The following is a 25,415-nucleotide window of genomic DNA, read 5'->3' as shown; positions in this document are numbered from 1 at the left end:
GAACTCCTGAAGTGTCGATAAACTCTGACAGTATTTTCTCCGGTCGTTCAACTTAACCCCATGTTGCACGAGTGAAGTTTGCCTTATTTTCTATCGAATTTCTCACTCTTATGGAAAGGACCACTCATGGAAGGGCAAATCCCTCATCCTCTTGGAATTCAACTGCCTCGTCCATCCAAGGAGTCCAATTCTTCCGATTCAGGAGTTGGATTTCTTATTTTGCGTGGGCACCACCACTCTCTTGATTTCTTCAAAGTTAATAATCGTTTTACTACTTTGTAATCAAAATTTAATTCCTTGTTTCAATTCTAATTACGTAAACTCATCATAAAAGGTTTAGGGACGAAAACTAAACTCGGATAAAGTTTACGGACATTTGTCACAATTTTTTTTTAGTACAACGATATATTTTATACTAAGAGAATGGAGAGTTCGGCTAACCACACAATGGGTAATCTAATTTGGTATAGAGTTCGTTATCTACGAGATTCGAATCTAAGACCTTTCACTTACTAGTAAAGAGGAATACCACCAACCGTTGTACAAAGTGACTTTCTCACAATTTAAGCTACAAACAAATAACTAAAAGAAAAAGGCAAAACGACCTATTTGTAAGTTGGTTTGAGGACTTGAGGAGAAGAAGCGGGTAAGAGGATGATGATGGATGGATGGGGCCAGTCAGTCACGGGCCTAGTTAAGTTGCGTTTGCGTGTGTGTGTGTGTGTAGACATAGTCAACGGATGTAAAGTAAAAGGAGTGAATGAATCCGATTGGCCACTGGGCATTGGTGGGGCCCACGTCTCGGCAGCCGGTTGTGGGTTCGCTTCGGGATGGGGCCGTCCCTGACCAGAGACCACCGCGTAGTAATATAATATTATATATAGAATTCACGGGCGCTACAACCCTTCATGCTTGCATGCATGACATGTTGATTCTTTCTTGATCCAGACAAAAGCAAGTCTGTAACAGCAAGAAGTAGAATTAGATGAAACGAGAGCCACGAATTAAGAAACCTAATCATTCACAAGCTGGACTTAATTAAGATCCAACGCCAATGAACATCATCTTACCTCTCTTTCTGTCTGTTTGTCCTTCTCTCTCGATCGTTCTCCTCCACAGAAAATATTCACCCGTCCCATGCCATCATTTTCATTTCTTTTCTTCTTCTTTTTCCCTTCAAATTTCAATGGACAGGGAAATGTGGAGGAAGGGCAACCTTCTACTTGCGCTATTGCATATGAAGGGATGTCAAATCAGTTCATTGGGTTATTAACGGATACTTATTAAGATCTGTTTAATTTGATATCATCATAATATTTACACGAGATTGGTAATGATGATGATGGTGCAAGGTGAAATCAAACTAAATAAATTCTAATATGTACACATTAACAATCTAATAAGTTGATTTGCCACCTTTATGCATATGTATATGTCTATTTTGTTGAAATGAAAACTCTTTAAATTCGTAGTATTTTGAAAGTAGACGAGAAGGACTTTTTGTTTTGTGAAAATTAGAAGAGGATTATCTCATTTGAAAATGATTGGAATGATCATAACGTTTCTTTTTAAGTAATTTATCTCCTACTTTCAAATTAATTACAAAATTTTCATTTCAAAACAAAGCCGTAGGGATAAATCCTACCAGTACATAGGGTATAACATGAATTCATCTCAGCCACAAATTGAAGGCCCAACGGGGCCCCTGGTTTATGCCCTTGCTCAAGTCCCTAGCTGAGCCAGGGGACCTGCACTCCTACTCCTACACATAATTCCAAATTGATGATGTGGGCACTTACTCTAATCTCCCTTACTTAATTACCTAATTAAGCTTGAATTTCATCAATTAGCAGCAGGGTTCTTAGAGTAACAAAACAAAACAAAAAACAGAATAGTAGATAGCAATCATCTTTAATTTTAACCACCTCGAAAGCCATTTTTGTTTTGTTTTAGTTAATTAATTAGCATTTCAAGTTTAAGAAAATTATTAACAATATTTCTCCAGAAATAAAGGCTTTGATAATTAGGTTCCAGCTGGATGTAAAGTGTTAACACAGCATTATCGCATGGTCCCAAGGATAAGCGATCGCTAGCAGACAAATACGATGTCGTATAATGTAGAAACAAAACAAACTTTCATATATATATATATTATATACACACACTTGTATTGACATATTGTGGAAGAGCAAGAGTTGATTGTGTAAAAGAACAAAGTTTACACCGAGAAACTGAGAGATGCCACTTACCAAAGCCACGTGAACTTTCTGCAATTCTGCATATGCAACTTTCCAGGACAAAAATCAAAACAGAAACATAAAGCTTATGTTGGAGAGATTTTTCTCCGTGCATGGACCACCGGCATATCTCATATGTCATTATATAATTGGAACGACGTTCAAAAAAAAAATTTATCTTTATTTGAATAATGATATATAGTGTATTACTGTATTATCATATATTTCGAGCATATTGAAAACCTCTCTTTATAATAAGCACATGTAAGTGAATCTTATAGAAATAACTTCTAGGATGTCCAATCAATTGAGGTTCAAATGAGATAAAGCTTATCTTAAGCTATATAATTATGATAACTCTCACACTAAATACGATCCATATTTTATTGAACCACAAGAATAAGTACATGAAGTTTCATAGTTTTGTGATATATACCTTGCCAATGACGTGGTTGCCCGCATATGTTTTTCTACTCTCATATATACAATTAATAGGAATGTTAATAATCTTTTTATTTTACCTTTTCGGCTTTATTTCTCATGTTCCAATATTGCATGATAATAAACTGTCTAATTTTTTTTATACATTGCCCTTAAAAGATAATCTCTACAAATATTAACTGATATTCGAAACTATTTAGTCATATAACAATATTTAGTAAATAAATAAATTATGTTTCTCACTTAAAATTACCGATAATCAAACGGTTCAATAATTTATATTTTTATTGAATTTTTTAGAGTTGATATTTAAATTGTGATTTAAAAATTAGACAGTTCCAATCATCAACTAACATTGCTACAAAAATATTAAAAGAATTAACTAAGAATGTCAAGTGAAAAGTTTGCTAGCATCCTATTTAATTAAGGGTAATGCTAAGGAGATTAAATTTGTAGACGAAATTTTGGAAAATAAATGACATGGAAGTTGATGATTGATTTATTACTTAAGCGTTGACAAACGTGCTCATTCATATTGGTGACGCATCATTTAATTTACAAATTTATCTCCGAATTTAGTATTCTTAGCATTACCCTCTAATTAATCACTTTGCAATACTCATATCCTATCCATGTATTTTACAGGTTAGAAGAGAACATAAAAAAATTAGAGGAAAAATTAGAAAACATAAATTAGGAAAAAGAAACAACAAAGCAATGTAGTAGCTAGCTGGAACCCTTGTTTACCCAAAAAAAGAAAAAAAAAAGAAAAAAAAAAAAACTGGAACCTTATATTTAGCACTGAGCTGAGCTTTGCAGAGACAAACAGGAAGTAAAGAAAAAACAGAGAGGCAAACAAGAGAGAGAGCTCTTGAAATCTTCAATGAAGAAACAAGGCAGTGAGATTGAGGCAGTAGGCATCTCCTACAAGATTAATCACACACCCCACCGCAACTTCTTCAACATCTTCAGCCAAAACAAACAACCTGCTTCTGCTTCTGCTTGTGCTGCAAAAGTGGCTGTAGTAGCAGTTGAGGATGATGGAAGATCATCGAGAGGAAGAGCAGGAGGAGTTGGTGGGCAAGAAGTCCTCAAGGACGTCAACTTGCGAGCAAGGCCATGGGAGATCCTCGCCATTGTTGGTCCCAGTGGAGCTGGTAAATCTTCCCTCCTTGAGATTCTCGCCGGCAAACTCACCCCGCACGGCGGTTCCGTTTTCGTCAACCAAAAGCCTCTCCGCCAACCCTACTTCAACAAGGTCTCCGGCTACGTCACCCAAAAGGACACCTTGTTTCCTTTGCTTACAGTCGAAGAAACCCTAATGTTCAGCGCCAAGCTCAGGCTCAGGGTTTCTCCCCTTGAGCTCAGCTCCCGCGTCAAGGCCTTAATCAATGAGCTCGGCCTCGCCCAAGTCGCCGCCGCCAGAGTCGGAGACGACAGAGTTCGGGGGATCTCCGGCGGAGAGAGGCGGCGTGTCTCCATCGGAGTCGACGTCATCCACGACCCCGAAGTGCTCATCCTCGACGAGCCCACTTCCGGGCTTGACAGCACCTCCGCCCTTCAGATCATTGACATGCTCAAGACCATGGCTGAGACCAGGGGCAGAACCGTCATTCTGAGCATTCATCAGCCGGGATTCAGAATTGTGAAGCTCTTCAACTCAATCCTTTTGCTGGCCAACGGCTCCGTCCTCCACCACGGAACCGTCGATCATCTCGGCCTCAACTTAAGGCTCATGGGGTTGGAGCTCCCTCTTCATGTCAACGTCGTCGAGTTTGCAATCGACTCCATCGAAACCATTCAACAACAACACCATTCCGCACCACACAATAATATTCTTGTTCTTGATCGTCAAAGTCGAACTGGTAAGCTGACTCTGCAGCAGCTGTTTCAACAATCGAAGACCAATAATAGTAATGCCGGTGGCGGAGGCGGAGGAGGAGTAGTGCCACTTGAAGTTGACGACGATAAAATCACCAGTAATGAAGTTTTTCCCGATTTGGATTTTACTAATTCGAGACTGCGAGAGACGATGATCCTGAGTCATAGGTTCTCGAAGAACATATTCCGAACAAAGGAGCTGTTCGCGTGCCGGACAATTCAGATGCTCGTCTCCGGACTAGTTCTAGGCTCCATCTTTTACGACCTCAAAGACGATCTCACCGGAGCCGAGGAACGGGTAGGTCTATTCGCATTCATTTTAACCTTTTTGCTGTCGTGCACGACGGAAGCACTGCCGATATTTCTTCAAGAGAGGGAGATTCTGATGAAGGAGACTTGTTGCGGAAGCTACAGGGTCTCGTCTTACGCCATCGCCAACGGATTGGTTTACCTGCCCTTTCTACTAATCCTGGCCGTCCTTTTCACTCTGCCGCTGTACTGGCTGGTCGGACTCAACCCTAACTTCACGGCCTTCTTCCATTTCTTGTTGTTGATATGGTTGATATTATACACTGCGAATTCCGTGGTGGTGTGTTTCAGTGCACTCGTGCCTAATTTCATCGTGGGAAACTCGGTCATTGCCGGCGTCATGGGGTCTTTCTTTCTCTTCTCCGGTTACTTCATCTCCAAGCATGAGATTCCTGGGTACTGGATTTTCATGCACTACATATCGCTGTTCAAGTATCCGTTCGAAGGGTTTTTGATAAACGAGTTCTCAGGGTCGGACAAGTGCTTGGAGTATTTCTTTGGGAGGTGTATGGTGACGGGAGAAGAAGTTCTCAGAGATGAAGGGTATGGGGAGGAGAGCCGGTGGAGGAATGTGGCGGTCATGGTCTGCTTCGTCTTGTTTTACAGGTTTATTTCTTATGTCATTCTTAGATGCAGATGTCGATGCTCCCAGTCCCAAGGGGGCTTCAAACCTACTCCTCCTCCTACCCTCACTGCACCTCCTTTTCTTTAACTAGTAATTGTATAATTATATATATATATGATTGTATTATTTTGTGCTCACTCATCCATCTCTCTCTCTCTCTCTCTCTCTCTCTCTCTAGATTTTTTTTCTCTCTGATCACGAGTGTGATACGGATGATGGTTCACAATTCACATGTCTTTGGAATTTAGTAGTTTGAGATGAGATAGCATCCCAAGAAGAAAATATCGCTTCATAAGAAACAAAAATGAAGGAGCGACCTCAAGCTAACATGGCTCCTTGTTCTACAAGGATCAAGAGATAGACGTCTATCATATACAATCTTACTTTAGCTTTGCAAAGAAGCTGTTTCCACGACTCGAACCAGTAACGTCTTACCCACAAAGGAGCAACAAAAATTAAGAAGCAAAATATGCATAACATCCTGTAACAACTGTAATAACATCCATTTGAAAAGTTGCCACTAAAAAGCAACAAGGTGCCAATAGCATAAGCTGCATAGTCAACAAAATATGCACGACTAGTTCCAACTTGCTACGAATCGAAAAAAAAAATTCCTCATTATATTAGCAGCAACTCGTACTGTAATGGTACAATACACGGTACAACAGGCAGAGTCCGAGCGTACAATTCTTGCTCTCCCTCTGTATATTTTTCGTCATATGAATAACACCTATATGAACAACTAGAATTCGATTCAGCGGCAAATGGATTCGCAATTGGTGCTTCACCTTATATTCTATCAAACGCTGAAACTTACAAAACGAAAGGAATTTCATACCAGATAAAACAATTGGCCTTCTTATCAGACAATGAAGAATATCGGATTTGGTTATACGACGTGGCAAGGCCGCCGCCGCCTCCTATATCTGCGCAACAAGGAGTTCATTCCATGCATCTGGAATTCCAGGTAAGCACCAGTGTAAGCAATCATTTGTGCCTGCATTTCCTTTTCCTCTAATGGTATAGTGGGATATGTGACCTTCGTCTCTCAATTGAGAAATGGCAGTTATATCCAGTAACTTTACTTTTGTACCTTTCAAAGCACCCTCGATCACTGAATCACTGGATCCTTCCTGGACTACTTCACTTCCTCCTACCAACGGAGTAGTATTGTCGCAGGTACCCCCAGTATTCCAGTCACCATTGAAGAAATGCCTCGGTGAAATAGTCCGAAAGAAAGCTTTTAGGCGGGGATGTGATGGTAGTTGTGAATCAACCCACCTGGCAATACTGTACACAGTAAAATTCTTAGCATTCCCAATTTCTGCACGCTTCTTGTCTTGATTGGGCTTTCCATTTACATACATTACCCACCGGTTACCATTAATCTTTCCCCTATTCCAATGATGCCCTGTATTAAGAACCAGCACATCAAACCGGTGAAGGTATTGTCTCAAGAAAGCTGGGGGACGATCCAAATGCATGGCAATATCACTGGCTCGGTCTGAGATGTTAAGGGGCACTAGATCACACAGGCTTGCTGACCAATAATATAAGATAGTGGTATTGGTGTTAGAGAACCGATAAGCCCAGCCATCAGGACGAATGGCTCCTCGACGTTTGACAAGGCCATATTCCTTTCCGACATTCTCAACTTCGGGGCTTTCTTCTCCACCAGTTGTCATACACATCAAAGACTGGAACTGCTGTCTACCCAATGAATCTCCTATGAAAGCAATCGTTTTGTCCTGCATCCTGAAGGGCACATTCACATTTAGAAGACAGACCACAGCATGATAAGCCATTTCTCTGTATTGCATCAAATCTCAAATTCGGGAGAACAATGGTCCATATTGTTGAAAGGATTTAGAAGTAAGATCGTATGAAATGATTCATTCACGACTCAGGGAATATTCTAGACTTCTAGTTGAAAATTTTAGGTGCGCTTGAAGTGGAAACCAAGGGAAATTATATGGTTTCAGTCCAAAATTCAAATAAGTTCAGACAGAAAAGAATTACCTTCTCAAGAATGCAGAGCGTTCAAAATCTGGTATTTCACAATTTGCTGGCTTCCATCGGTAACCCTCAAAAGAAAAATCTGTTCGTTGTGTCAATCTACACGCCCACATTTCTGATAACCACTGCTTACATTTAAACCCAGAATATAAAGGGTGCCTGCTGTCTGCAACCCATCTACCCTTGGCATAATCACACACTGCATAGGTGAAAACTCCACAAGCTTAGGAAACATTGAACCATGAAGCACGAATGATAAATCTGAGAAATGGAAACCTTTCAACATAGCAGAGAAACAGCGTAAACAACAACTCTACAGATGGATAAGACTTTCCGGTGAAAAAATACATGCATAATGTATTTATATTTATGTGAACTTCAACATAGTTTAATTGAACAACTCTGCCATTACTATTGCAGTGAATTATTCAACAGGAGTCAAAATTTACAAGAGTCAACGACTCAAGTGACACAAAACGAGAGCAAACCACTCAAGTGATGAAAACAAGAGTAAACCACTCAAGTGATGCAAAGCAAGAGTAAACCACTCAAGTGACATAAAACTGAGAATTCTCATGTTCAAGAAAGTGCTAGGTTAAAATTTGGTTCAGAACACTTTCAACCAAGTGTTTCTTAGATCCTTCATATCAAACAAATTCTTCAATCTTCTCTTCAATAGAAACAATCCAATAAGCAACAGGTAATATGCAATTGATGGCTTGACACAACTTTATGTCGTTCTAAACCATAACATGATATGTTAAGAGTGAAATCATTTTTTCACTTGTCCGTGAAATACATGGTACTATCTTTTAACTATTTATTTGTTTTTCTTTTTTCCTCTCTAAAATTTGTCTCCATTCATAATATCTCCAAGACCTCCTTCCGCCGAAGTTGATTTGGTTAAAATTAAATGTAGCAGCCTTTTCCATACCATTGTAGAGAGAGAGAGAGAGAGAGAGAGAGAGAGAGAGAGAGGTTTTAGGGCATCTTTTAATCATGCAGTACCAAACCTCAAATCAGATCTCATACTGTGGTAACATAGGACCTCATCAGATTACCACTTTAAAAGTAAAGCCAATTTATATTTTGAAGAATTAGTTGCCACTAAGCCCAGAAAAGTTTGCTTTCGACTTTGTGCACAAAGAAAAAAGAATATGAAAGGAGAAATTACTATTTCACTTTTGGGGGATCATCAATCCATAAAACTGATTCACACACTGGTAAGGAATAGGGTTGCAATGTATCCAACCAGTAAGACAATCAAACAAGGCAAAGAATATATATCTTCAAGGACATTAGCTGCAGCAGGACAAGGTATATCATAATATGTAAATGTTATGTGCCTAACCAGAATTAGGTTCAGCCTGACCAGTTTCCATAAACACGACTTATAAATATAATTTTCAACAAACATCAATAAGAATACAATCATTCCATGCCAAATGAGTTATTGGCGTGAAATCATCATGGTAAACTGACCGGCCAATCATTACTGTATACAATTTTTTTTAATAAGAAATACAATTCAGAGAGACAGATTTAATGTACTATTATATTCTATGGGACCCCTCAATCGCATAGTAGTCCATGAGCAATAAAACAATAAGATAACTGTAATTACCTACAAAAGTTAACAATAATGAAGCTTACAGCCCTATGAGAAAGGAAGCTATACCTTTAGTTTGGAAAGATGTCGCATTCCCATTACTTTCTTGCATTCCAGGAGAGAATGCATACATAGAATCTATTGGGGCAGTGCCAAACGTTTCTACTACTTTTGTATCTTCTGCTGTATTCAAATGTAAATCCTTCCCTTTAATATTTCCATTTGTCTTCATAGGTTTGGAGGAATTATTTGAGAAGTCCCCAAAAAAATCTGAATAAAAATGAAAAAAAAATCATCAGCTCGCAGGTATAAGATGACGTCAGTCCTTTCAGCATTGAAGACGAAGATACTAGTTCATTTCAAAAGACAGTAAAACAACAAGGGAAGAACATGAGTGGTCAAGAACAACACTATAAAAGAAAACACAAAAAAGTTACCAAAAAACTAAAAGTAGACACAGCCATCCAGACTAAAGAACTCCAGCCTGCCAGTCACGCCAATATACTAGAAAAGGAGATGTGCTTAAACTCCTTAGAAACAGAAGCCCAAAAGGCTGACCAAAACTGAACTCCTTTCAGCGCTGACTGAAGAGGCAGGCAAAACTAGTGATAAATAGCTGAAACAGCAGCCTTCAATCACTTAGCAGACATTTTAGCATTTACTAATGAGGTCAACTAGTGAGCCTTAGATCCTAATTACTTTGACAGATAAGAAAGTTAGCATTTACTATAGCTTTCAAGAGTCGTTTAGTAAACAAATAACCACGAATCATGTCATTCTCATATCTTCATTTGGCTTTTCCTTCAGCACTGACCAACTAGACAGGAAAAACATTATTTCATCTCACCCTAATTTGTGATATTTTCATGCAAGCAATAGTTATCTACATATCCCGAATAGCCACCAAAGTTCACCCATCATCCTATCCTAATTCTGACTTTTTTCTATAATAAACAAGCTTTTTGACATTTATTTTATCCTTATGTCAATTTCACTTGCACAGAAAATAAGTTTCTAAAAACCTGTGAGTTTCTCCAAAGAATAGTCACTAGAGTACTATAACAATCATGTCATGTGCAGTCCAGCCATTCATTATTATATATCACAGATGAATCATGGATGAAATAAAATAAAAACCGCACTCAGGTACTTCATGGCCATCACTTTTCTTGTGTAATTTTATTGTCATATGCTATAAAATATTGTTTCCTCCATAAAAGATGCTAGTATGGGGAGTTACATAGACTATCAAAATTTAAATAGGCAATATAAATAGGTAATGTTTTGGTACAGTTGCCTTCTCATTTCTTATAACTACTTTATAAGCTTTCTGCAGACAAGGAATTTTGTTTTCTTAGTGGTGTGGTATTATTAAAGGTGTGATCGCTGAAAATCATCACTAGATGATAGATCACATTAATTTTTCATTGCCTTCTCACATTATCTGGAAAGTACAGGATTTGAAAGACTGGACTAGGCAAGTAGATTCAGTTCTTAAGAGCAGCTACGTTGTACAAAAATGAAGTTATAAGTTTCTATGCTACTATAGTTTGGCAAATAGGCCATGGCACATGGGACTCATGTTCAAATTAAAGAAGAGAACCCAAGTCCATGTTGCGAACAAAGTGTAGGCATAGCAGGCACAATACCAACAGTATTAACATAATACGACAGGCAATCTTGTCCCAAACATTAAACCAGATATTGGTCCAATTAAAAGATCAGGGTAATATACATCTTAAACTATTTACAAATCCCAAGAACATTGTTCACCATTTTCTCTAAGGTAATCTCTAACGAATTTTCATGCACATTTTAACCCTTAATCGTCTCTTGTTATTTTGTTGCATAAATGTAGAAGAAAATATAAAAAGCTTGATTGGTAACAAAAAAGAGAAAAGATAACATGTATTGATGGGAAAACAAACCTATGGAAGGTATTGGAAACCGCTGGCGCGGCAATAGTAGAGTATCAGCAAAAGGATTTTTCTCCCACGCCCAAAGTAATATTGTTGTCAATACAAGGGCAGCCAGAGTGAAAGAGATTGGTTTCCCAATCAATTTGTAGTTATATCCCCCTTTCATCTCCCAAGCAAAAGGCAATTGCTCGAAGTTTCGATAGCGGAACGCGATCAGCAAAACTCCATCAACCTTAAGCGTCTGATTGTTTAATTACTGGAGAGTTTCAGCTGCACGCAATGCAGAAAATGAAGAAAAATGAAATAAATAAATAATTAGAGGGAAGGGGAATTAAAGTCACAGGAAGAAATAAAACCCAGAAAAAGAATCAATTCACCAAGTTTTTTTTTATTATTAATTTTGGAGGGAATGAATTAACAAAGTAATTAACTAATTAGCATATATTTGGTAAAAAAATCCTGTATAAAACAGTCCAAAAAAAGAAACGATAGATACAGATACAGAGAGGCACAGCATTCACACTACGAAACCAAAAGGTAACGGCAATAAACGAAATATGAGATGAACAGATGGAAAATTCAAACCCTAATTAGAGGAACGGAAGCCAAATCGAACCCTTAATTTCCCAGATTAAGGTAACGATCCACTGGCACAGGTAATTAACAGAAAACCAAAAACAAAAGGAATTGAACCTGATAGAAAAGTCCGCAGTCCTCGGTTTTAGAAAAATGGAAAGAAAAAGAGAAGGAAATAGGTGAATCAGTACCTCCTCGTTGCGTTGGTTGAGGCCATTTTTGCAGGCAATGTGAGTCGGCGAAGCATCTCCACCGACTACCATTCAACAGAGATCGCCACCGCAGACCACCACCCACCTTCTCCTTCCGATTGAAAAGCTCGGCTGTCAGTCTCTCAGACTCTCACTCACCCTACCGTCAAAGGAAATTCGAATTGTGGTTAGAGAGAGTGTGAATTAATTAATTTAGACAATTTGCAGGAAAGGGAAGATGTAAGAGCAAAGCGATCAAAGAGAGAGATGACTGAAGAAAAAGAAAGGGATCGCAGCACATAGATGTGGACATGAATCCCCTTCGGATCCATTGGTTCTAATCCATCAAATCCCGTGATCAGGACCATTGAAATTTAATCTAACAGTTATACACATGATCTACTTTAAAAATTACAATAATTTTAACTATTAAATCAAATTTCAATAACCTGAATTACGGAATTTGATGGGTTATAACTAAGAAATCCGGAGATGATCCATGTCCCATGATGGAGACACTTCGGGATACTTTTTTAATAAATTGATACGGATTATTTGTCCATAATTCCAAGTAGCAGCCACATTAGGTGTAATGTAATAATACATATCTTTTAGTTACGCGTTAGATTTGATTTTTCACAAGTGATATATTTTTATTCCAATCACTTATTTATTTTTCGTGTAATTGATAATTTAATGCTACAGATCTTTAAAGAAAAATCTCGCTATATTTGCTTGTTTGGTTTTTGTTTGGCTATATATTCATGGCGATGTTTGAACCAGGATTAATGGACATAATTATCCGATTTAAGTCAATGATAATAAAAATAAATAAATAAATAGTTTTCGGTTCCTAATTTCTAATATTTATTGATTATGACTTTATTTTTTTTTTCTTTTTCTTTTTTTTGAATTGGAAGCGATACATTCATTAATCAAACTCATAAAGAGTTACAAATATATTGGAATAAAAGCTCCTGAATAAGAATAGGAAGCTCCTCGAACCAAACTAAATTATTGCTACTATACAAAGCAAATTTTGCAAGCCAGTGTGCAACACCATTACATAAGCGAAAGACATGAATAAACCTCACCATAGGGAAGTGGAAGCCATATGCAGTACACCGTTCGCTATCATACCAATCGCTGATAAGTCTGACTAAGTCTGATTGAGAGAATTTTGATCAAAGTCCCAAGTATTAATATATTAATGAATTACATGTAAGTTACATAATTTTTATAAAAAAATTAATAATTGATTTAAAGTTTTAATACTCACACCCTTTTACCATTTATTTGTGTATACGTCTAATTAATTTATAGTATATAAGTAAGTTTACGAGTATATATAACATAAAATCACATTAAACAAGATAAAATAGTATGTATGTACTCCTCTTTTTTGGTACAAAGTGCTAAAAAATCTAAGTCCAATTTACGCTCATGAAGTCTTGAAAATTTCACTTTCTTTTGTTACAAAAGTTTGGAAGAATTTTTTTTTTATGTCCAGAACAAGACTTGGTATACATGTTGTAATACAAATAGAGGGACATTGAAATTATATCTTCTTATCACTTATAACATGTAACATACAGTAAAAATCTCTCTAAAGTAATGCTCAGACTTGTGGCCAGGGGGAGGTTGAAATGCATCTGTGAGTTTTTCCGATCCCATAAATGGGTGGATAACCGTAGCTTGCCACCAATTGTCCCTCTTTTAAAAAAAAAAAAAATTATAAAAAATTATGGTCTCAACTTGAGACTAGTAATGCATAAGAATAAACTCTACATTGTGTACATCATAACTTTTCTTGGTCCCCTCTTAAAAAATACGCCTCTAAATAGTAATAATTATCAATGAATACAAAAATATATTACAAATAAAAGTTTAAGATGAACGGAAATATTTTTAGTTGTTTGAGACAATGCTTTAGTTTATAGAGCTATTTTCACATCTTTAAACTTGCGGTACATATATGTAAGAAATAAAATATTTAATACTTAAGAAAATGTATTTAAATAATACAACATTCATTAATAATAAAGGCGTTCATAAATAATATTTTTAACTACAACTATATTAAATAACAGCTCCTTAAAATAATAAAATTGTTTGGTCGCAATGACTATATAATAATGTTACTATATTGGCTTGTACGTCGGTCGCAGATGAGAAATAGTATACAAAATCAAAGTATTTGTCGGTGCACGTAGCACGTCGTATTCTTCATTAGAATATTTTTTTTTTTTTTTACACCGACACATTAGAGGAATCCCACTCATCTCCTCAGTCATCATTCATTGATTGGGAATTACACCTTTCAGACTTGGACAGTTGGACCAATCTGTCGTTTTAAATTGTTAGGAGAAATACCAAATGCATCATTTTCTTAAGGTTTTTATCACAAATAGTCTTTAAAATTGATCTTCACCATCAAGATGGTATCTAAAATTAAAAATCAATTAATGTAGTCCTTGAAAATAGGTGTCGCAAATCAATGTGGTCCATCCGTCACAATTCTATTAAAATTTCCGTTAAGTACAGATGTGTCACATAAATGGATCCAATAAGATTTATATAGTTTTATCACAAATGGTCATTGAAATTGAGCCACACCATTAAGTTGGTATCTGAAATTGACCCACACCATTAATATGGTCCCTAAAATTGAAAATCAATCAATGTAATCCTTGAAAATATGTGTTTCAAATCAATATGAATATTCCGCCGTAATTTTGTAAAAAAAAATGTTATGTACTTATGTGGTTTAATAATTAATTTTAAAAAAATTTCTAAATACCTTTTTGCACAATGGAATTTTTTTCTTCTTATAGTAGGGCCTACTCTGAAAAGAGCTTTCTTCTATAAATTCTCAAAAGCACAAGGCTTAAAAGGAGGTGTGGAAATAATTTTCAACCAACAATGGACGCACTTGGGTTATAACCTCATTATCTCAAGGCAAACCTCGTCGTTCTTTGCATCCACCAGTGAAGCGCCGAACAAACTCTCCAAAATTAAGGTTGCGAGGACCTTAATCACCAAAATGGTAACAGTAATATCCCATAAGTCGTTGCAATGGGCCATACTGTCACCAAAGGTAATCTCGATTCAGGTTCAATTCGGTAAAGGGTGTCGAAGTATGTAAAGATAGATATATTGAGATTTTTTTTAGATAACAGAAAATGAATGAGGTATAGAAATATGGATTGGGATTTGAGGTGATTGCATGACTGGGTTTTTGGGTTGACAATATTTTTATTAACTATTAAATTATTAAGCCTATTTAAAATTTAATTAGACTTGTGTGACCTATTTATGTGTCACATTAGCATTTAACATAATTTTTGACATAATGACTACATTGATTTAATACACTTACTTGAGGGACTACATTGATCAATTTTTAATTTCAAAGACTATTTTGATGTCCCATGTCAATTTTAAGAACCATTTGTGAGAAAAAAAATGATTTATGGGGCCCATTTATGTGCCACATTAGTATTTAACAAATTTTTTAACATAATCGTGACATAATAACCATATTGATTTGCAACACATATTTTCAGGGGACTACATTGATTGATTTTCAATTTCAGGGACCATCTTGATAGTAAGAGTCAATTTCAGAGATCATTTGTGATAAAAACCCTTTTCTTAATATATACAACATTATTTAAATTAAAAGGGGAGACTGGCTTCATAATAGACAAACCACAATAATTTGATTTGTAATTGTTTTTGCTGATAATCGAACTATGATCTCTTATAATGGGCTAGCCACAACCTAAAACCTATAAGTTACAAATGAAAAAAAAATTACTAAATCGTAGTACTAAGTGTGACAATACATCGGTTTTTATATTCGAACTATAAAGTGACAACTCTCAAAGCTTATTAACCTTTTGTTAAAATTTGTTTAATCATTAATCATAGGGGTGTGCTATCCACACACCCTATTTTACTTCTCACACACTCCTTGATAATTTCTATCCGTTGATCTTCTTCAATTCATCCGATCCAATGCCCGAAAATTAAAAAGATGTGTGAGAAGTAAAATGGGGTGTGTAGATATCACACCCCTAATCATATAGCTCAAAATTTTTATATTACGAAAACAGTAAATTGCACTAATAAAACAAATCATGACAACAATGCAAAGCAAACATAATTCGCAAATTTGAGTTTAACCAAGTTGTATAGACTAATGTGTGTTTGTTTTATGTATTGTAGTTTAAATAAGGTTTAGATAAATTTAGTATCCTTATTGTAAGATCCCACATCGCCCAGGGGAGTGATCCTTATATGTATATTCTCATCTCTACCTAGCACGAAGCTTTTTGGGAGTTCACTGACTTCGTGTTCCATCGGAACTCCGAAATTAAGCCAGTAGCGCGCAAGAGCAATCCCATGATGGGTGACCCATTGGGAAGTTATCGTGTGAGTTCCTAGAAACAAAACCATGAAGGCGTAGTCAGGGCCCAAAGCGAACAATATCGTGCTACGGTGGTGGAGCGGGCCCGGGATGTGATGGACCTCGGGGCGGGATGTGACAATTTGGTATCAGAGCCTAACCTTGATCCTAGTGTGCCGACGAAGACGTTGGGCCCTTAAGGGGGTGGATTGTAAGATCTCACATCGCCCAGAGGAATGATCCTTATATGTATATTCACATCTCTACCTAGCACGATGCCTTTTGGGGGCTTACTGACTTCGGGTTCCATCGGAACTTCGAAGTTAAACGAGTAGCGCGCGAGAGCAATCCCATGATGGGTGAGCCATTAGAAAGTTCTCGTGTGAGTTTCTAAAAACAAAACCGTGAAGGCTTGGTCGGGACCAAAAACGGGCACTATCGTGCTACAGTGGTGGAACGGACCCGGGATGTTGTGGACCCCGGGCCGAGATGTGACATTTATACTCAAAATTCTGATTACGAGTCTTTTTTTTTTCGTGATTACGTAAGAGGAAATCAAATATTTTGGACTATCTTAAAATTATTAGTTAACAAACGCTGTCTCTCTCTAGAAATCTCTCCCTTGATCTTGGATTTTGGACTAACTCCGATGGCTTAGACTTTCATATTCACATATTCAGATCGCATTAAAAAAACAGTGTACGTTGATTATATGACAACCACTTTGGGTTTAGTTTAATGGTTTTCTACCCAATAAGCCACCAAGGTTCCATTTGCATCCTTTTCCTTGTATTGACCGTGACATTGATAATCCACCAAACCAATTGATGTCTGTCATTAGTCCGTAATTTAAGCACTAAGTTGAGTAAACCCCAAGCCTCAATAAAATTTCAAATTTCAATTTAATATAATCATTTCAATTTGAAGTAAATTTGACAATTAAATTAAAAAAATTGTTATTAGCACTTCAAAAAATCTCATTGGCACTACTTGCAACTGTATTTTTCTTCCTATTACAAAAAATTTAGAATGAAAAATGTGATTTTTGAAATATCAATAACAATTTTCTTAAATAATTGTCCATTTAAATTTATACATAAACATTTCATGATATTCTAAATTCCAAGGGGCAAAAGCCAAGAAAACCCAAACCGTCTGCATCAAAAACCAAAAAGAAAAAAAATTATCTGACGTCGGCTTTGCCTTGGTTTTGAGATAGACGACAATTACCGAGCCTAGTAGCATGACTTTGTAACTAAACAGAACGTTAAAATTTTGACAATCATTCATGATCTCTTTTCTTTCTTCAATTTTATTTATTTATTAGTGTAAAATAGTCGCCATAAAACGATGTCATCGCCGTAATAATCGTCATATTTTTGCCGACGCACACTGTAAACAAATTTTGTTGAATCTAATTACTTTGTTTTGGCCCACCTTCTTTGTATTGTTGCAGAGTACTAGAATTCTCTCCATTTTTCCAATAGAAAAACTAAAATAATCGGGCTAAAAATTGATAGAATTTAGAAAGATATCTCTCTCTCTCCCTCGGGGTTGGAGTTCTTCCGCGTTCTCCACCCTCTCTCGCCTACAACTACCCCCTCCTCTTTAATCGTCACGCACTACTGCCAAAAACTTCTGCTTTTCTTTCCTCTTGGTTTCTTGTCTTTTCTTTTCCTTTCTTTTTCTTTCTTCTCTAATTGGAGGTGTTTGGAGATCGGAGAATGCTGGAATAATCCTCAACAGCAACACAGAGATATCAGATCTGCCCAAGCAACCAAGCAAAAAAACAAGGTACCTACTTACCTCCAATCCAAAATATTTGAAAATCGTCAGCTCAGATTTCAGCATTTCGGATCCGGGTTCGGATCTACTCTGTCATTGCTGGTTTGTTTGTCGTTCTCAACCGATATTAGGTTATTTTGGGTTATTGGGTCTTTTCCGTTTTTAGTAATCTGTTTCCCTGCCGTGTTTTCCATTTTTAGTTCGTTCCCTGTTAATTGTTACAGATCCTTTGCCGGATCTGTTGTTTCAGTTTTCAGGTGTGGATTATTTGAGAACAATCGGGTCTGTGATCTGCTCCGGGGTCGAACATGGCGACAGGGGGAAAATATACTAGAGTAGATAATAGGAGGCCGTCCTCCGGGAGTGGATGCTGCTCCACCGTCACCGTCGTGGTGTTTGTGGCGTTGTGCTTGGTCGGGGTTTGGATGATGACCTCCTCCTCTGTAGTTCCCATTCAGAATGTGGATGTGCCCACGGAGGAGAATAAGAGTGAACTCAAGGAGCAGGGCAGCAATAACGTCGGCGTCAAGGAACAAGCGAGTGACACCAATGCCAGGCAATTTGAAGATAACCCGGGTGACTTACCCGACGACGCAACCAAAGGAGACAGCAGCGATGGTGCTGCTCAGGGTGGAGACAAGCTACAAGGGAAGTCTGAAGAGAAGACTGAGGAGAAGTTTGTGGAAAAGACTCAAGAGACACCTGAGGAGAAAACCCAAGACAAGATCGAGGAGAAAAGTGAGGAAAAGATTGAGGAGAAATCTGAAGATGGCGACTCTAAGGTGGAGAATGGAGAATTGAATCCCGAAAATGGAGAAAAAAAGAGCGATGGCGGTGAAAAGGACAAGTCTGATTCCGATGATAACGAGAAGAAATCGGATGATGGCAGTGATAAAAAATTAGACAAGTCTGAAGAAACAAACGATACAGTTAAGGTGAATGGTGAGACAGAGGAGAAAGTGGAGGTAACCGATACCAAGGAGTCAAATGGGGAGAAAAAGGAAAATGAGCAGGCCAAAAACCAGAGTTCAAATGAGGTATTTCCGTCCGTTGCTCAGTCGGAGCTATTGAACGAGACTACAACTCAAAATAGTTCGTGGTCAACTCAGTCGGCAGAGTCAAAGAATGAGAAGGAGGCTCAGCGTGCTTCTGATCAGAAGACCAGTTACAACTGGAAAGTCTGCAATTCCACTGCTGGGCCTGATTTCATCCCCTGCCTTGACAATTTGCAAGCCATCAAGAGTCTTCGAAGTACCAAGCATTACGAGCACCGGGAGAGGCATTGTCCCGAGGAGGCCCCAACCTGCCTTGTTCCTCTTCCAGAAGGTTATAGACGCCCAATTGAGTGGCCAACAAGCAGGGAAAAGGTATATAACTTAAATCGATGTATAAATTCATTTCCACATTGTCTCTGTCCTTTCTGAGATAGATTGATAAGGTGCATTCTTGCAGGTATGGTACTACAATGTACCCCATACAAAGCTTGTTCAAATTAAGGGGCATCAGAATTGGGTCAAAGTTACCGGTGAATACCTTACTTTTCCCGGTGGTGGAACACAATTCAAGCATGGTGCTCTTCATTATATTGATTTCATACAACAGGTGAATACTTTTAAGCATTTGGTTTTTTCAAATACATTCCACTTCCACTTGTATTACTATGCATGTTGGTTTGTTCTCTCCGTAAATATGTATGTACATTTTTCTTCAGATGTCTCAGTGTGTGCATTCAATCCTTGTCTTCTCCCTCTCCCTAATATTTTTAATCAGCTCATGCTTTGGAGAATATGTCAGTCTTTCTGCATCTATATCTTATTAATACCTATGCATTTATGATGAAGTATATGGATTTCTGTGTTTCTTGTTACAGTATATATGATGCTACAGTTAGATATGCAGAGTTCTAAAGAATATCTTTTTGAGACCTAGGCAGGAATTTCATCTGCGGGGTGACATCTTGGCAACATATGAATTTCACGAGTTTTGGATGTGATTTACCAGTAGGAAAAAAAACTAGAAAAGACACATCTTTCGTGTTACTGCTCATCAAAATTACACTAACTTGGGTTCTCTTCTCTTGCAGTCTGTTCCTGATATTGCCTGGGGAAAACGTTCACGTGTCATATTAGATGTTGGATGTGGAGTTGCAAGCTTTGGAGGCTTTCTTTTTGACAGAGATGTCCTTGCAATGTCATTGGCCCCAAAAGATGAGCATGAAGCTCAAGTACAGTTTGCACTTGAAAGAGGAATTCCTGCCATATCTGCTGTGATGGGCACAAAGAGACTTCCCTTCCCCGGCCAAGTTTTTGATGTTGTCCACTGTGCCCGCTGCAGGGTTCCTTGGCATATAGAAGGTAGTCCTTGTGAATTGATTTACAGTGTGATATGTGATCAAGCTGAGATTGTTGTTTAAAAATGCAGTTTCCTTATGTGTGAAATCAGGGGGTTGTTTGGCTGAGTTTTCGATAACTGTCATGCCTAGTTTAGGGTTTAGGTTGATAACTGGAAAACAATAATTTTCAGTTTTTTATATTATAATATCTAAGTTGATAACTGGAAAGGGATTTTCAGTTTATGGCCCATTTTTTTTTCAAGCTTGTTTTCTTCTTTGAGCAGTTTTCAAATTGTGCTGCATATTTTGCACTCTTTCATGATTTTATTGATAGAATGCTGTTTCTGAACTGACACACCAAAGAAGCCCCTAGATCTTGAGCCAGTCTTTTCTGACATAGTAAACATAGGAACCTTATTTGGTTATTTCTTTTCGTTTGGATATTCACCAATAAACATGATATGCAGGTGGTAAGCTTCTATTGGAGCTGAACCGAGTGTTGAGACCTGGTGGTTTCTTTGTATGGTCTGCTACTCCAGTGTATAAGAAGCTGGGTGAAGATGTTGAAATATGGAATGGTACATAATTTGAAACCATATGTCTTTGGAACTTTTGAATTGGAGTTGTTTGATTAATGCTAACAAGTCTAAAAATTTACGGGAATCACCTGCAGCCATGAAGGAACTAACCAAATCAATATGCTGGGAACTGGTGTCAATTAGTAAGGATACAGTAAATGGAGTTGGTATTGCTATATACAAAAAGCCTACTTCGAATGAGTGCTATGAGAAAAGATCACAGAACGAGCCTCCTATCTGTGCTAAGTCTGATGATCCAAATGCTGCCTGGTACACATTATATTCGGCTGAACCTTTTCTTTCTCTTTTAGTTTAATGAATCTAGTGAAACAATTTTTCTCTCCAGACCTTTGATTTAGTTGCCTAAAGTATTTCTGGTTGAATTACTAAGTTCTGTTCTGGCTTAATGAGATTGCTGAACTTGGAGGAGAATGGACATTGTCTCTGTAGACTCTAGTTCTAAAACCATGTGAAAATAACATATTATGATGCATTTGCAAAAGCAAAACTAAACCCTCTTAGAAATGGCAATTGTGTTACTCTTGCCAAAATTTGTTTGATGCGAACGCAGAGATAACTATAATCTAAGCTCAATAGCTACCCTAATCTTAATTTTTGTTGTGTACAGGAATGTGCCATTACAAGCATGCATCCACGAAGTGCCTGTAAATGCAACAAAACGTGGGTCTGAATGGCCTGAACAATGGCCGGCGAGGTTGGGCAAGGCACCTTACTGGTTGTTAAGTTCCCAAGTTGGTGTTTATGGAAAACCTGCTCCTGAGGATTTCACTTCAGACAATGAGCACTGGAAACGTGTGGTGACAAAGTCATATCTGAATGGAATGGGGATTAACTGGAAATCTGTTCGGAATGTTATGGACATGAGAGCTGTGTACGGAGGGTGAGAAAAATCGTTCCTTGATTGTCATGAATAGTGTGTTTTGATGTGTTTGTTTGATGCATGGAAAACCACCATCTTCGTTATAATTTGTGGTTTACTGTTTATCTTTATTATTGTTCTTGACCTTGCCAAAGAATATGTACAAGTGAGATGTTGAGTTAGAGGCGGCTGCTTCTTAACTCTTTTTACCTGTGACTTCTGGTTGTGCTTGCAGATTTGCTGCCGCTTTGAAAGATTTGAAAATTTGGGTCATGAATGTGGTCTCAGTAGACTCTCCAGACACATTACCCATAATTTACGAGCGAGGTTTGTTTGGTATGTATCATGATTGGTGTGAGTCATTTAACACCTATCCAAGGTCTTATGATCTTCTCCATGCCGACCATCTGTTTTCCAAGCTTAAGAAGAGGTATGCATACTATTCCATTTCTCAGATTTTCCTTCCGCAGCAAAGCATTTGTTATTTCATTCACCAATTCACTTCGCTGTCTAACTTTGGAATGGCTTATGAATGACAGGTGCAATTTAGTGGCTGTAGTTGCGGAGGTTGATCGAATCCTTCGACCAGAGGGAAAGCTTATCGTGCGAGACGATGTTGAGACTATTTACGAGCTGGAGAACATGGCGAGGTCGATGCAGTGGGAGGTTAGCCTGACGTATTCAAAGGACAAGGAGGGATTGCTTTGTGTGCAGAAGTCCATGTGGCGGCCCGAAGAGTCGGAGTCACTCAAGTATGCAATTGCTTAAGCTTGGTGGTCGGAAGTGGCTGCTGGCGTTGCTGAGGATATAATAGTTACACATTCATTTTTTGTTTTGGTTGCTAATTGAAATTCATGGTTACTGTACTTTATGATGTAGCCTTTTGTTTCGTTTTAGTTAGGGTTTGTAGTCTCTTATTTTTTTTTTGTTTACAATATTTTGTTTTCGTTGTCGGGAGATCGGTGTTTGGAATTCCACTGTAATATTACCGTACTGGTTATTGACGGAAGAAAAACCAAACTATTGGTTTATATAATATCTGAGCATTTCGATTCTGTTATTGTGAAATGCTTTTGCTCTACGTCGAGGAGTGGAGGAGGGATTTTTCAGTGCCGGGAACACGGTCAGTAGATTGAGTATATTAATACAACTGGTTAAAAACTTAAAATTTTTTTTATAACCCATTGTGTTGCGACACTTGATGTACCGAGCGGCGTTTTCGACTTGTTGAAAAATTTCTATACTCAAGTGTACTCTCTGTGTCATTTTTATTTGGTGACTCGGGTGTAGAATTAGTAATTTAACCTCGGCATGTTTGATTGTTTTCCCATAATTTGACTAGCTCAATTTATTTTATGAAAATAAAAATGAAAAATTTTAAGTTCGATTTTACTTTTCGTTTTATTTATAAAAATAAATAAATGCAAGAGCATGACTTGCAAGGAGCTAGCATTTTAAGCTTGATGTCCAGCGTGATCGATGCCCGGGTGTCGGAAATTGAATTAGAGTCTTATTTGCAAGACAAAACTAGATGGTGGCCGAGTGTGAGGGCCATTTTATAGTGTTGAATAAAATCGGGAGTGAAACCTCGTAGCAATGGGAAATGCCTCGTAGCATAAATGTTTTTATGGTCACTTGTTGCTAATGCCTCGTAGCATAAATGTTTTTATGGTCACCTGTTAACTAGTCACTCACCTGATAATCGAAAATTGTTTATAAGGTTTTAATTTCGATCTCCGATATCAATTTCAATCAAATTCAAGGACGGATGATTACAAATCTTTAATCACTGAGTGACCAAGAGAATGACGTTCTGCCACGCAATTAGGGAGTGAAATTTATTGAGGGGAAAGGGTTGCTTAGATTAGGTGAAGACAGTTAATTAGCAGGTGTTGACTCCGGGGAGATAGAGCGAGTCCCTGGGATTTTTAATTGCTAAAAATCAACCAAAGCTAACACTCCCTCTTCACCTGCCTATTTTTCTGCTCTCTTTTTTCCTTTGTTTTGTTTCTCCTTTTTTCTTTCTATTTTTCTGCGCTCTTTTTTTCCTTTGTTTTGTTTTAGCCCATTCAAAAACCAAAATCCTCCAAAGCTCTCTCTCTCTCTCTCTCTCTCACCGATCAATCAATAATATGCAAAGAGAAACGGATGATGAGCGGCTGTATGTGCCAAGTGGAGGAGGAGGAAGCCCAGAAACCCCATGCAGTTTAAAGAGCAGTACTACTGCTACTGCATGTGCAAGTGCTAGTAACAACAACAACAACAATCACCACCACCACAACCACCACAACAAAGAACAAGATAGGTTCCTTCCCATCGCCAACGTCGGTCGCATTATGAAGAAAGTGATTCCGGGCAACGGAAAAATCTCGAAAGATGCAAAGGAAACTGTCCAAGAATGCGTCTCCGAGTTCATCAGCTTCGTTACAGGAGAAGCATCCGACAAATGCCAAAGAGAAAAGCGCAAGACCATCAACGGCGAGGACATCATTTGGGCTATCACAACGCTCGGGTTCGAGGATTATGTACATCCATTAAAATCGTACCTCCATAGATATAGAGATCTCGAAGGAGAAAAGCTAAACGTTCCAAAGCAACAAAGATTGGAGCAAAGGCTGCACCAGCAACAACAACAACCAGATCAACAGGATCATCACAACCAAACTTTACTACCTTACGATAATAATAGTAGTAGCAGTGTATATTCTTCGACGACGAATGTCATGTCTCAGCCGTCATTCATGGTTGATCATCATCAGGCCTTTTCTTTGCCTTTCTCCCCAAGTTCAATTCAAAAACAGTTTCAGCCACAACAGGATCAGATTGATTCAGTGGGGCATTGGTAAGAAGATATTCAATCGGGCCTTTTCTCTTCGTTGTTGCTTGAGTTTCCCCGGCCTGCCTACCCTCCTTATACATACACATATACATACATACATACATACATATATATATATATATACATACATACACATATATATATATATATCTACATCGTGCTAATCAATACAAATGTAATTTAATTAATGTTGTCGACAATATATATAAACACTTACGTATGAGCTCGACTCAACCTTGATTGTTTGGATGATAATGAAGTAAAAGCGTGTATTTAATTGGTAAGAGTTTATGTCTTAGGGTTTTCTTGTAGATAGGATTTGGTTTCTGTCCTATGAGGATTAATTAGGGTTTGTTTGCACCATATTATATCAACCACAAAACCATCAAGTACCTGTCAATTATGAAGCACCATGAATGCACCGAAATGTCCCCTACTAAGGCATTTTTGCCGAAGCACATGAACCAACCCCGCAACAAGTGGGAGCCAGCCATAACACCCAACAGTCATGTACCCTTTAACTGTTCCCATAACTAATCATAACGCGACAAGTGACAACACCATATTAGCTACATTCAAACCCATATTGGCAAAGTCAAAAAAGTTCCTCCAACTTGCCTTTTTAAAACGGTAATCTCTACTTCCTTCTAAAGGTAATTGTTGTTACTATTCAACACTATATTTACCATTAAACTCGGCCACATGATGTTTTAAACACATATTGCTAACTCAAGCATCGAAGGCTCTTAGGTTGGTACCACACTGATGCCCTTCGATACTTATTCT

General features: G+C 37.8%; 4 protein-coding genes across 6 annotated transcripts; 3 read left to right on the top strand and 1 right to left on the bottom strand.

Annotated features, from left to right (window-relative positions):
* The first annotated feature begins 3,404 nt into the window (after positions 1–3,404).
* ABCG5 (ABC-2 type transporter family protein) lies at positions 3,405–5,630 on the top strand. Its single transcript, XM_068482760.2, has one exon. The coding sequence runs from the start codon at positions 3,562–3,564 to the stop codon at positions 5,578–5,580; it is 2,019 nt and encodes a 672-aa protein (XP_068338861.2). The 5' UTR covers positions 3,405–3,561; the 3' UTR covers positions 5,581–5,630.
* A 465-nt stretch (positions 5,631–6,095) lies between these two features.
* On the bottom strand, positions 6,096–12,173 carry TBL14 (TRICHOME BIREFRINGENCE-LIKE 14). The gene is made up of 5 exons (XM_068482766.2): positions 11,805–12,173; positions 11,047–11,307; positions 9,188–9,388; positions 7,513–7,708; positions 6,096–7,248 (listed from the first exon to the last, which is right to left on the bottom strand). The coding sequence occupies exons 2-5, from the start codon at positions 11,201–11,203 to the stop codon at positions 6,414–6,416; spliced, it is 1,389 nt and encodes a 462-aa protein (XP_068338867.2). The 5' UTR covers positions 11,204–11,307; positions 11,805–12,173; the 3' UTR covers positions 6,096–6,413.
* A 5,338-nt stretch (positions 12,174–17,511) lies between these two features.
* On the top strand, positions 17,512–22,848 carry LOC137733972 (putative methyltransferase PMT26). 3 transcript variants are annotated; one of them, XM_068473200.2, is made up of 9 exons: positions 17,512–18,009; positions 18,251–19,367; positions 19,453–19,602; positions 20,084–20,354; positions 20,800–20,910; positions 21,006–21,180; positions 21,539–21,811; positions 22,026–22,220; positions 22,330–22,848. In XM_068473200.2, exons 2-9 carry the CDS (start codon positions 18,309–18,311, stop codon positions 22,556–22,558), a joined length of 2,463 nt encoding a protein of 820 aa, XP_068329301.2. In that variant the 5' UTR covers positions 17,512–18,009; positions 18,251–18,308; the 3' UTR covers positions 22,559–22,848. The 3 variants fall into 3 exon arrangements, with proteins under 3 accessions (XP_068329301.2, XP_088542033.1, XP_088542034.1); XM_088685907.1 differs by having other exon boundaries at positions 17,837–18,131; XM_088685908.1 differs by having other exon boundaries at positions 18,004–18,102.
* A 1,066-nt stretch (positions 22,849–23,914) lies between these two features.
* On the top strand, positions 23,915–24,738 carry NF-YB7 (nuclear factor Y, subunit B7). The gene has a single exon (XM_068483548.2). It carries the CDS (start codon positions 23,923–23,925, stop codon positions 24,634–24,636), a length of 714 nt encoding a protein of 237 aa, XP_068339649.2. The 5' UTR covers positions 23,915–23,922; the 3' UTR covers positions 24,637–24,738.
* Positions 24,739–25,415: the final 677 nt, after the last annotated feature.

The sequence above is a fragment of the Pyrus communis genome, chromosome 15, assembly GCF_041283825.1.
Source record: "Pyrus communis isolate YQ-2024b chromosome 15, ASM4128382v1, whole genome shotgun sequence".
In the NCBI taxonomy this organism is placed as follows: domain Eukaryota; kingdom Viridiplantae; phylum Streptophyta; class Magnoliopsida; order Rosales; family Rosaceae; genus Pyrus; species Pyrus communis.
Note: the sequence above shows the minus strand (reverse complement) of the source record. Positions and strands in the feature narration are given on the sequence as shown.

Coding starts and splice junctions, on each gene's coding strand:
- LOC137733972 (XM_068473200.2), top strand. CDS start 18,309: ATGGCGACAGGGGGAAAATATACTAGAGTAGATAATAGGAGGCCGTCC. Junction 20,911..21,005: donor AGATGTTGAAATATGGAATG/GTACATAATTTG, acceptor AATCACCTGCAG/CCATGAAGGAACTAACCAAA. Junction 21,812..22,025: donor ATGAGAGCTGTGTACGGAGG/GTGAGAAAAATC, acceptor TTGTGCTTGCAG/ATTTGCTGCCGCTTTGAAAG.
- ABCG5 (XM_068482760.2), top strand. CDS start 3,562: ATGAAGAAACAAGGCAGTGAGATTGAGGCAGTAGGCATCTCCTACAAG.
- NF-YB7 (XM_068483548.2), top strand. CDS start 23,923: ATGCAAAGAGAAACGGATGATGAGCGGCTGTATGTGCCAAGTGGAGGA.
- TBL14 (XM_068482766.2), bottom strand. CDS start 11,203: ATGAAAGGGGGATATAACTACAAATTGATTGGGAAACCAATCTCTTTC. Junction 9,389..11,046: donor GTTTCCAATACCTTCCATAG/GTTTGTTTTCCC, acceptor ATTTTTATTCAG/ATTTTTTTGGGGACTTCTCA. Junction 7,709..9,187: donor GACATCTTTCCAAACTAAAG/GTATAGCTTCCT, acceptor TCACCTATGCAG/TGTGTGATTATGCCAAGGGT.